At 31.0% G+C, this 12508-nt stretch overlaps 1 protein-coding gene across 3 annotated transcripts; it reads right to left on the bottom strand.

Annotated features, from left to right (window-relative positions):
• Positions 1-6868: 6868 nt before the first annotated feature.
• Positions 6869-12164, bottom strand: LOC126838297 (mediator of RNA polymerase II transcription subunit 15). Of its 3 annotated transcripts, none has more exons than XM_050572618.1 (14): positions 11935-12164; positions 11745-11841; positions 11580-11667; positions 11260-11317; positions 10576-10635; positions 9942-10091; positions 9709-9896; positions 9468-9616; positions 9298-9374; positions 8341-8514; positions 7889-8010; positions 7664-7827; positions 7489-7591; positions 6869-7403 (listed from the first exon to the last, which is right to left on the bottom strand). In XM_050572618.1, exons 2-14 carry the CDS (start codon positions 11801-11803, stop codon positions 7080-7082), a joined length of 1716 nt encoding a protein of 571 aa, XP_050428575.1. In that variant the 5' UTR covers positions 11804-11841; positions 11935-12164; the 3' UTR covers positions 6869-7079. The 3 variants fall into 3 exon arrangements, with proteins under 3 accessions (XP_050428575.1, XP_050428574.1, XP_050428573.1); XM_050572617.1 differs by having other exon boundaries at positions 9709-9941; positions 9972-10091; XM_050572616.1 differs by having other exon boundaries at positions 9709-10091.
• Positions 12165-12508: the final 344 nt, after the last annotated feature.

Below are 12508 nucleotides of genomic sequence, written 5' to 3'. Positions count from 1 at the left end.
TTATCCCCTACCCTCAACCTCGCTATTCGACCTATCCCGACACACAGCATTTAGGCGGGTTTACCGTGCGGTTCGATAGGCAGGTCGTGGTGGCATGGCAAGAAAGCCCACTACAGAGACGGAAGAGGGCGATAATTGGATTTTCACTCTCAAAGTTCACGTTATATTTTTCCCGACCGGTCGGTCGTCGGGTCGTCAAGATTGCCAATTTTTTTTTATCACTTTTTTTTTGGTTCGGTTTCTCATTTTGCGTTTCCATTTCCGTTCGAACCTTTCTTTCGTATCGTCCAATTTCCTATACGAGTACCGTGTTGTGACCTTATCACGGCAATAAACCGTTATCGGGGAAAAGGGGGGCGGGAATGTAAATAAAATAATTTATATACAGCGGATTGGCCCACATTTGGTTGGTTGATTTTGAACGTCGGTTATCCGCTTGTAAGAAAATCGTGTCTGATTATGGTATTTTCTAAAAAAACAATATAAAATCCAAAATTCAACTCGATACGCTATTAGACATTGCATATATATGCAACAAAACTGTGTAGCGAGTGAAATTGAAAATCATTCGGTATAACGCGCGATGGTACGCCGCTGACCTAGATTTATATTACAGTTTACACGGCGGGGTTGAACAATGAAAACGGAAACTTCCATGTGTTTGTACCTACCGCAAAAATAGAACCCCGACATCCGTATGAGTTGTGTAACATTTGTATAGCAAACAAACATGATGTGGTGGATTTTTGTTTCTACCTACGGAACGTCAAAATAAATTGATCGATTGAAAATCCTTCACGTGTAAGATTCAACGCCATCAATGCAAGGTTAACAAATAAATCATACGTCTTACAAAACAAACGATTCATTCCAATTTAACGCCAAGTGATGTTTGTTCAATATTAATAACAAACACACCGACAGGCATAATCTACGGCAAACTCCTCGCTGACAGTGGGGACAATTATTGCTTTTCTACCGACAAAATACTTCAACCATTAACGAGTGGGTGGTTTCTGTCTACCTTCCTGTCGCGTAAATTAGAAAACTCATCTTCTATAAAAGTTTTTAAACATGTTTTTATCACTCGCACTCCTATTTAATCGGTTTAGATTTTTCGTTTTCTTTTGTAACTAATATTGCAACTGCTTTGTCAAAATCTAACAAATGAAGTAGGATAGATTTTTTTCTAAATTCTTAATATAATTGTTTTTGAAAAAATATATTCAAATTTATACCGTAAAAGTATTCCCAGGTATTTCATAATTGTATATAGATTCAAAATTAACTGTTTAATTTTGTTTTATATTAGTTTGAAAATAATATATTTCAGAAATATAGGGGGATGATTCCACCTTTTTGACTAAATTTGGTTACAACTGATATCGCTTAAGATTATAAGTTTAAAAAAACTCATTCGACTTTCAATCAAATCTAATTGACACGCACAATATGTTGACACAGCATATTACGTTAAACAGTTAATATAATATCGACACAAGACACAACATATGGAGAAAACAGATACTTCAATTAGGGTTTCTTATCGGAATGTGTTGTGAAATGTATGTATATTTTAACAAAGACGGCAACACTTAAATACTTTCAAAAAAATGTGAACTTAAATGAAAGCAGGTTTGTTAAACAATCACCATTATCGCCGTATTCATTGAACCGCAGTAACTTATAATGTATTCTATTATTTTACGCGCACAATTTGCTCGTCCATGAGTTAATTGTTAGTACACTATAAGAAACATAATAACTATAGACAATATTTACCTAATAGCTCGTACATGTGTTACTCTAATAAAGACTACGAAATAAAAAATAGCTTGAAAACCGTTCATTGGTTTCATGAGCACACAATTAGATTAGAATCGTACATTTTGACAACTATTTTATGCATTATTTATTAATACTTTAGAGTCTGGAGGTACTCTTTTAGTACTTTAACTAAATTCAATTTTAAGAATTAATGAGCGAGATAAATCAAATATACCTATTTTGATTTTTGGGAAGTATCGTCGCGTCGACTTACAAGACTTGAAATAAACTACCAACTAAAACTAAAAATTCTTACAATGATCATTATGTTTGTAAAATATAAATTATAAAAAAAATTATTAGCGCTTCAACAAAATTTTTTAAAAGATATACCAAAAAACTAATAAACGCCATCTTTAACACACAACATTAAATTTATAATATTTATTTTGCTCTCCAGTAAAATATGAATCAGAATTTATCTTATCCTTTGATTGTAACCCCTTCAATTATTATCAAATTTAAAAAACTTCTTAATATCGTTTGTGCAGACGATTTTCATAGTGTTTACATCTACTTATACAGTATACACAATACTTAAACAGTTTAGGTAAACGTCCCGTAAAGTCATGCTAATCTTATCTGAATACCAAATATTTTAAGTATGCATTAGTGCAGATAGCCTTAATTTAAATTAAGGTTATTCAGATTGCATATTATGTACATAAAAATAAGATGACGAAGTTGCTATTGTATAGTACCATAAATATTATATTATATACTGCAGTGAGAGAGATTATTTTTAATATATTATTTATCTATTAAAAATATTTGAAAAAAAAAAATGTTTTACCGAGTTATCTTTTTTGGAACTTTTTTCGAAAAGTAGCTACGGTCAAAAATTCCGAAAATAAGTTAACTCGGTAAAATATGTTTTTTTATATTATATAAAAAAAGTAACACCTCTTTAGAGTTTAGACACTGTTATAAAAGTATGAAGAATTCTTGATAACCACGTTTTCTTGAACTATTACTAAATCATAATATATATATATATTTATATATATATATAATATTACTGGTATTTAACTTTAGTTAGACTGTTGTTTGACGTTTAATATTATTATCGAGTACCTAGTACTTTAATTTACTTTAAAAGTTGTGTGTGTTGGCAAATAGGCTATAATTGATTAATATAATTTACCTAAGTTATTTGATAATGGTCAAATGTATCGCTAAGTACGATTCATTGATCTATCGTAAACTCATTTATTAATTATTCACTTTTGAAAAAAAATCAAATTGCTTATAAAATTGGATTTTATTGTTATAAATGTATAATTTTAAAACGCACAGTATTGGACTACGCGTCGTAATGAGTTAGTTACTAGTACGAGGAATTTGAAACAATGTCAATAGTGTTTTGATTTTGGTTCTGAGTTTTTGATTTCTTGGTGAAGATCCAAAATATTTCAAGTGCATAATAGTTACAACTTACATGCACCTATCTAACGAAGTTACCCGTGTTTGAGCAATGTATGACCTGATTTGGTGGCGAATAACTATAATAATAACAAATAACAATATAGTGTGTTGACTATTGTTGACTATTAATAAACTTGAGATCCTATTACCGCAATTGTTTATTACCTAAGCGTAGTGACAAAAACGGAAACTGAGATAACCATAATTTACACATTATTCAAATGTAACTGTGAGTATCGCAGGGAGACTAACGATTTGAAAATTATATAATTTTATAGTAAGGACGGGCGTCTAGGGCGATGAAGAAAATAAACAATGTAATATATTTGCATAACATTTGGCTTTGCGATTGTAGGTAATGTCTTTGTTTTCAAATGGGTACAGTAAAGCTGTTACTGAAGAAATGTTTTACTAATATAATTGCACTTCAGTTAGCATTTTCTTTTCCATTACAATGTGCTGTAGTAGTTGAAGCTTTTTAACGATTAAAATGTGTTATTATATTTCGTAAAGGTAAAAAGGTCGAGACACGAGTATAACAGTGGAATGGATATCGATTAAAGTATGTACGGTATAACATGTATATAACTCATAATTGTATATAATATATAAATATAAATATACTATAATATAAATGTATAATGTATAATTGTTTAATAAGTCTTTATAAATAAAAAATGTTTAAAATAGTTAATTACATTTTAAGTGCTAAATGATGAAAACCAAATAGATATAACACCTATATTAAGTAAGTTTTACAAACTTTTCATAGGGGAGTACACGTTCATGTTTTCCGTTCCATATTCCATTCTCCTCGTCTAACTACTATCTTAACTCCCCAATTATCCGTATGTTGCGTATTGCTAATAGTGACCCGTCTTTTTCTTATTGTTAAACAGCCAGTCCAGTTTACCGTGATGTTTTTAAAATGTACTGTATTTAAATTTTTGTAATACGTTCGTCCCGTACTAAAAATAAATATTTTTGAAGAATACCTAGTCGATTACGTTCCATAAGTTTGTAGATTTGGTGTATAGTGTACAGTGAAAACCCAAAAAAATATGGTTTATTCTTTCCTCTCGGCGCGGGGTGAAAACTTTTTTCCTTTTTTTCAATTATATAATTGGTATAGTTTTTGGACTGGTTAAATTAATGATAGATTTAACGTACACACGTGAACTAGTAAAACATACAAATATAAACTAACAAATAGTCAAACTTTTGTTGTTTTACAAAAGAGAACCAAATAACACGATCATTGTTAGTTTTTTATTTTTATTAAAAAAACTGATATTTTATTTTATTGCCTATTATTATTGTTATTTTATATGCATAGAACGATTATTGGTTCCCCAAGCATTGGCAACAAAATAGTATGCTACGTGATTTTTGGTTATCATTTATACAGATAATATCATAACTATATATTATTATGTAATACAGTACATGAAGGGGGCATAACAGGAATAGCTATCATTGATCGCCCAAACAAATTACCCAGGAACAATGAACAGGATTGGAATTAGAGCGTAATAATAAATGTTCTTATCATGGATAGAATAGCGATTTGTCAAACCTCAACGACAAAACAGTATTTTGAATAGCTTTGGTGTGACCCATAAATGTTTTCGTTCGTCCATCCTTGTTCGGTTACAAATAAACTTTTATTTCGGCGAATATAACTCCAAGCCTCATTTAGTTTAAACGCATTAGCTAAGAAAACACCGCAGTACATTAACTGTTGATTAAACAATTTGACAACATTAATCACTTTATTTTACCAATAACGACGGCTTTCGTTAATATTTGTTTAGCTCTTATGCTGACCTCAATTGTCTAAGTGTCCGTAGTGTCACATTATTCAGACCGACCTTCCTATTGGTCAAATATGTAAATTGCTAAATTCGGATAAATCGGTGTCGCTTATTACACAAAATGTTAAAAGGAATACCAAAATTAATTTAAAAAAAAAATTAAAAATTAACTACAGCGCACATGTACACCTACAAAATAGAGATGACGTTATTTATGGATTATAGTTCAAAATTACAAAATTAAATGTATATTCGTTTCATACTACTGTCCAATATTATAAAACGGAAAAACAGAGTTAACGAAATAAAAAAAATGTGCATTAGCTTTATGAAAGTTTGGCCAATTAATCTGTATTACAAACTACAATTACAGTTAAATCTAGATTAATATATCTTTTTTTTTCGCCAAAATATTAATCGTAACATTACGAGTTAAAATAAAGCTTTGCGTTGGAAATTAATTGAATTCCTAATGGAAAATGCTGGGATTAAATGCAGTTTCAAAATAGAGTTTACGGATTAGTAATGTTTCCGTTTGTCCGTTTACGTAAATACTTATAAAAATACAACTTTTTATGAGGACATTTTGAGGCAACAATTTTAATACAAGGTTTTTTAATGAAAGTAATTAAAAATCCTTATTCATCACTTTTAAACTAATTGACAAAACAATTTGTAACTTACATTAAACTTTTATTTTTTAGGTACATTTAACATTATGTGAAATTTATTACAACTGTATTCAATGTTAAAGTTTTAACGCTTAAACATAATGTATTTAATTTACCAATAATTGTTTATTACTGTAAATATTTTCTGAGAAAATTATTTTCACAAAAAAACAGTCTACGCTCCAGTACGGGGTTTGGGGCCAGTATAATTGTCGGTTTAAAACTCGTATTGTGCGTCTAAACTTTTGAATATTAATCATTTTTAATACTTATGAGAAAACTTTTTATGTTCTATAAATTGTATAACATAATCATAACACTTTTTCTCGTCTTTTATTATTTTTTTTTTAACTCGAGTTATTATTCTGAAACTATAATTAAAGGTAGGTGATATGATTAATTACTACTTTTTTTTATTAAAAAAAAAAATACAGTGGAAAAACTTTATTTCCAATTTAAGCAGTGCAGGATGTGTATAAGGAATCGGAGCAACGATCGCCACATCACCTTTATCTTTATTTACCTTTATTTGCATTGTGCAGTGTGTACCCTTAGAGGGGAGGGGTGGGGGTTGCACGAGAGTCACGACTATTTTCAGAAGAGTATACTAGTTAATTTTAAACTGTATACCAAGTGAGTGAACGATATTTAGAAGTCGACGTTAAGGAGAAGAACGATATGTATAACAAAATAAAACTTGGAATTAGCGCGACCAACAGACGTTATTATGCTATGAAAGAGTTGTTAGCATCCGAATTGTTTTAAGAAGAATGCATGTGAAACATAGGCTTGCTCAAAAGGGGACGATGCAGAACTTAATAATACTAAAAATGTATGAATCAGTGAACGACTTGAACTCGGAAATAATTGATTGACAAAAAAAAGAATGACTTATAAAGCGTTGACGACAAACCAAACGTTCGTAATTTTCTAAGAAGTAAAAGACTAGAAAGGACAGACTACGTGTGACGGACAGAAGAAAGGCCGTTAAGAAAACACTAATGGGAAAAGGGCATTAGGGAGATCGCGTTTAAGATGGTTTAACACTGGGAAAAGAGGAGATCACTTAGATCACACGTTTTATCGATTTTGTTCACTGCAAAAATAATGACTCTAATTTTTTGTGAATAAGTCATTATAATATATTTACGACAATGACAGGTAGTTTACAAAATTAAGTAACATTTAAAAATAGTCATTCTCCAACTCAAAAACAATATGTTTTTAGTGAATTTATGAAATACTTTTATAAATTAGGAAAATAAAAAAAATTAAATAACACTAATAATAATAATAATCATATAAGTAACCAGATTCATCAAGAGCCTATTTATGTAGAGTATCAGTCGGAAACCATTATTTCTTTGTTATCGAGTAATGCCGCTACTGCTTGCCTTACGCTCATTTCCCAAGAGTCGAGTATGTGTGAAACAGTAAAGTGAATCGGCATTAACATCATTCTTGATTCAAACACATCTTTGACGCACATAAGAAACGAAGTACCGCCGTAATCGTTTGATGAAATGACACATGCAGGATTGGCAGGTGGATAATTTTCGTAGACAATTATATTGATCGGTGGCACACACGGCAAGTTTTTATCGTCTAGTTGGCATAGTAAACGAATACAAGACGCTCCACTCGGACGTACAGGATCTAAAGATACCTACGATTAAAAAAACAACAAAACTAAATTGAATAAAAAGTTGATATGAAAGTATGTGTATTTTTGTACAATGATTATATTATACCTTGAAACGCTGATCGAGTCTAGCTATTTCTCCTTCTAACGCCTTAGGTATTATACTCTGAATTTCATTGAAGTTATCGGTTCCAGTGTAGGGAGGTGGCGAACTAAGTTTAAAAGATCAAAACCATGTTTTATTTATTTTGATAAGAGACAGGTTTGTATAACAAAATACGTACGCAGGTCGTCTTGGCCCAACCATAAATTCAATACATGGCGCAAAGGTGCGGTGTAAAGTATGATTGAAATTTGGAGATTGAATCATTGAGCTGATCACTTCTATAAGTGGATGAACTTCTCTCATAGCAGACGACGGCGGTGGCGGTACACTCCCACCTTCGCCCTAATGTAAATACTATTTTAATGTGAATTTATGAATTTACAATTTATTAAGTATTAATTACTCTGCTTAAGTCTAATTTTTCTAAAGCAATTTCACACTTTAACAATGTTTCCAAAGGCATCCGTTGGTTAGGCGATGAAAGAATTTCTAATAATTTCTTCATCTTAGCTAATTTTTCCACATCTAAAAATGAAAATTAAGTATCTAGAAAAACTTTAGGCAACTTATGCTTATAATATATAAATTATTATTTAATGTCAAGAGTTGCGCAAAAATTATTTGAATAATGAACATCGAATAACTGATTTTTCAGTGACTAATTCATAGATTTATAATTTTTTATTCATAAATAAATAAAATTATTCACAAATTAAAATAATTATTTATGAATAACGAAATAATAAATAATGAAAAAAATTAATAGAGAAAAGTATAAAACGCATGAATAAGTTACTTAAATAAAAATGTAATAAACAATACCCACTACCGTTTAAAATAATAAAAATATATTACCTTCATTTCCTATTCGAGCAATCATTTTTCGCAGTGGCTCAATATATTTACTAAGCTGTCTAACTTTTTCTCTGTAGGCGATATCTTCTTGGGCCAAAGGACTTGGACCAGCATTCGAAGGATTCAACGGAGTATTTAAAGACGGGACCGAACTACCAGGAGACGGAACTGGACCTAAACATATGATCTTACTTAAAAAGTTATAAGGAAGAGTATTTAACTTATTATATTTATTATAAGTATATTAACTTATTTCTAAAGATACACCATTCTTTACATAATTAAAAATTACCATTAATTTAACTATTTTTGTTACTTAATATTTATTGCCAAATTAAGGGTTCAACAAATGCAGTACACAGTCAGGTACTGCAGGTACTTTAGCCAAGTTTTGTATAGAACTGTACTGAATAATTCATAACCAAACCTTAACTATATCTGAGGTAGTATTTTGACAATTTTATTTAGTTTACAAAAAAGTTTAAAGTACAAATTTTAATTGACTTTAAAATACCCTGATTCTAAGAAAACTTATAAAACTTTATTTGATAATTAAAAAAAGGTTTTTTTAAATACTTTAAATATTTGAGAATATTGAAATTAAATGTTGTAATCGTCGGGTGGTCTAATTTGTATCTTCTATTAAAAATATTTTAAATAAGCAAGAGAGAAACTTAAAAAAGAATAAGGAATAATGAAGACACTTGACGACTGCAACATTAAATTTCAATACTATTTTTTAATAATTTAAAGAAATTTAAGTATTTCAAACAATTTGTTATAATTTTTGAGTTTTTTACAGTCGGATTTACTTAAATTACACAACATTTATATTGTTGTTAAAGATTTATTTATTTGTAGTTTGTGACTCATTGGTCTAGGACCTAGGTCAAAGTATTTTTTGAAACAATTTTCACTTTGAATTATCGAAACTCAACTGTAACTCTAAATTCTTACCAATTGACCTAATGGGTCCAGTCATTGAACCGCTTGGAGTTAACTGTGGACCACTAGGAGAGGCAATCATTTGGTTTCTAAAATCCAATATAAATTAATATATATCAATAAATAAACATACATATTTTAATGTTATAAGCAATTATTTAAAAAAATAATATTTGATTTACCCCGGAAGTACATTTACTGGAGACTGTTGCGGTGACGAAGGGCTATGACTGAGAAACTGGCTAGTTCCCACAGATCTAGGTGGACCGCCAGCATAGCCAACATTAGGTTGATTTGGAACCATCATTACATTGTCTGGGGCATTTGGCGTCTTAATATATATTAAATGTTTTGTGAATTTCAACTTTTGTATTATATAATCAAATTTTTAATAAAATAATTTAAAAAAATATTTCACAATACTTTTCTTTGTTGCATACGTCCCATCGGGCCCGGTTGCATATTATTAGGCATCCCAGGCATCTGACCCGGCATTTGTACAGGCATTCCTTGCATTGGAGGCCCGCCCATAACTGAATTCATCGGCATCGAAGGGACCTGACCCATCTGATTGTTCATAGGCCCGGGACCTGTATTCTGCATCATCGGTCCTTGACCCATTGTACCTTGGCCCATTGGACCTTGACCCATTGGACCTTGGCCCATTGGGCCTTGACCCATTGGACTTTGACTTATCGGTCCATTAGGTCTCAATGGTGGTCCCTGGTTCATAGGACCCGCACCCATTGTCATTTGGCCTGGCAATTTATTTTGGGTTTGCGGTCGATTGCTTAACGTTTGCAACACTATAAATATAATAAATGTTCAATGTAGTTATAAATTGTTTTTAACGGTTATTTTGACAATTTAATATATATTTTATATACTTATAACTATATTTTCTAGAGGGGTTTCTACTCAAACATTGACATATCTTAAATAAAAAAGTCGAGCTTTCCATCTATTCACTTTTCAAAAATATTGAAATGGTCGCAAGAACCGAAAATTCCAAACTATTTTTGTAAAATTATTTTTTATGGTAAAAAATGGTTTGATTTAATTGCAAATATTTTTATTGTTAAGTATGGGAAAAACACTAAGCAACTTGTTTTACTTCAATCCTAAGCGACCACTTTTTAGATGTGTAAAAACTAAAAGAAAAAGGGCGGACATGAAAAATGTTTAACTTTTGAATTTTTAGGTGGGAACAATTGGCAACTGGCGTGGAATGTCCTATATATTAATCATTAATTGTTTAGACAACCTAGTGTTCTATACTAAAATACCTACATGTGGTCGCATTTACGGTGCCTGGATTTTGATTTATATTCATCATTTGATTACCGGCTCCTAGAATAAATATAAATAAAATAATGATTAAAACTTACGGTATAAATGCACTTTACAGGACACCCTGTTTTTTTTTCGATTTCCCCCCCCCCCATATTATAGTGGTTTTTACGCTGATTGCAAATCTGAAGTCAGAATTAGGCGGACTCCGTTAGTTCAAAAGTTATAGCTAGTTGAAATTTGCATATTTCCCCTATGTAACTGTACCTTCGTAATCCTTTTTTTTTTATGCCGGACACGTGACATGGCTTCAAGAGCCATTTTAAACCGCCTTTCCTTAAAACCTATGATCTCCCTCCTAGACTGTAGCCTACAAACCTAAGATATTTTTAGTTAGCTGAGCGAAGCGACGGCGCCAACCAGCATAGCGAGCGAGTGCCAAAACACTCGGAGACCTGCCGTCCTTATCAGTTATCACCGCCGCACTGCTATGCTGCCGCCTCCCGACGGCGCTGCTGCGTACTGTTACATAGGGAGAATATGCAAATTTCAACTAGCTATAATTTTTGAACTGACTTCAGATTCGCAATCAGCGTATAAAAATATATTATAGAAAAAAAAAGGGTGTCTGGTAAAGTGTATTGGTTTTAAGCTAATAAACAAATTTAATAATCATAAGCTTACTCATGTCTCTTCCGCTAACGTGTAATAACAAACGGGCAACAAAACTCAAATACTCATCCTAAAAATAGTTTAGAATATGTTTATGGAACAGTTAAAACTTAAAATTATGTATAAGAAATTGTTGGCTTTTCACTTCTATACTTAATTTTGTAATAATAAAACATTTTATTGTAACAATTAAATATTAGAGAAATGTCAACATTGATACAACATTGATTGATACACAAACTAATACCTTAAACAAGTATGATATGTTTTAGACAATACTGTGCAACTAATACAAACATATTTTATGTTGTATTAGAATAACAGGAACTTACTTTGCTTTTGGCTTTCATGAATACATGATTTTCCATTTCCAAACTATTCTTTGTTGTAGGCATACCAGATTGAGAGATAGCTTCATCACTAAAATATATACAAGGATATTAAATATAACAATTTATTTTATTTACAACTACAAAATTTTACAGTAAATATCTTACATTTTGTTAACAACATTTTGCCGAAAATTTGGCGTGCGCCAAGTGTCATCGTCGCTCATGACAGCAACAGTCTGAAATGCAATATCACTCTTGAAACCTAAAATAACAATACAAAATCTCAATGAATTTTAAAAACAATAATAATATTAATATTTATATTATATACAGTATTATCTTCAGTCTTACTCACAGTCAAACACTTATGTCGAACAAAGTGAGCTCATATTAAAAGAAAACAAATTAGTTAAGGCAAGCGTTTAAAAAACAGTATAAGAATTTAATGTAATAACAGATAAACCGAATATTAATTTACTGCCAACAAAGTGGTACACTTTGTGTGACAATAGTCAATAATAGTGTACAAGTTCAGAATTTCAACAGCAGTTAACAGATTGTTGTAAACAGAAGTTTCAATTTGATTGAAATTGTAACGTGTATGAAGTTAGCCATAAACGAGCCAGCAATATTTGATAACAGAGAGTGTCATGGCGTTGGTGTATGTTGTGTTGCCAAACTCTAATTATTCTAAGGGGCAGTCCATATATCCCCCTATACCAACGATTATTTTTATACGAAATCAACTTAATTAATTAAAATATATACTAATTATCGACAAAACAGTAAGAGTATATTATTTAACTAAAAAAAAATGGCACTTGGGGTTTTGTGGCCACCAGGAGCCGCCAAACCTGTGCACAAAAATATAGCCAACCGACCGAAACCGGCGGCAGTTATGTCAATTTTTGACAATGTTCCGGAAGATG

The sequence above is a fragment of the Adelges cooleyi genome, unplaced genomic scaffold, assembly GCF_023614345.1.
Source record: "Adelges cooleyi isolate 19-005CV unplaced genomic scaffold, UGA_ACOO_1.1 ACOO_flye_CR_arks_rails_tigmint_CR_PRNA_30, whole genome shotgun sequence".
Lineage (NCBI taxonomy): Eukaryota > Metazoa > Arthropoda > Insecta > Hemiptera > Adelgidae > Adelges > Adelges cooleyi.
The sequence above is the reverse complement of the archived record's forward strand: the minus strand, read 5'-3'. Positions and strand labels throughout refer to the sequence as shown.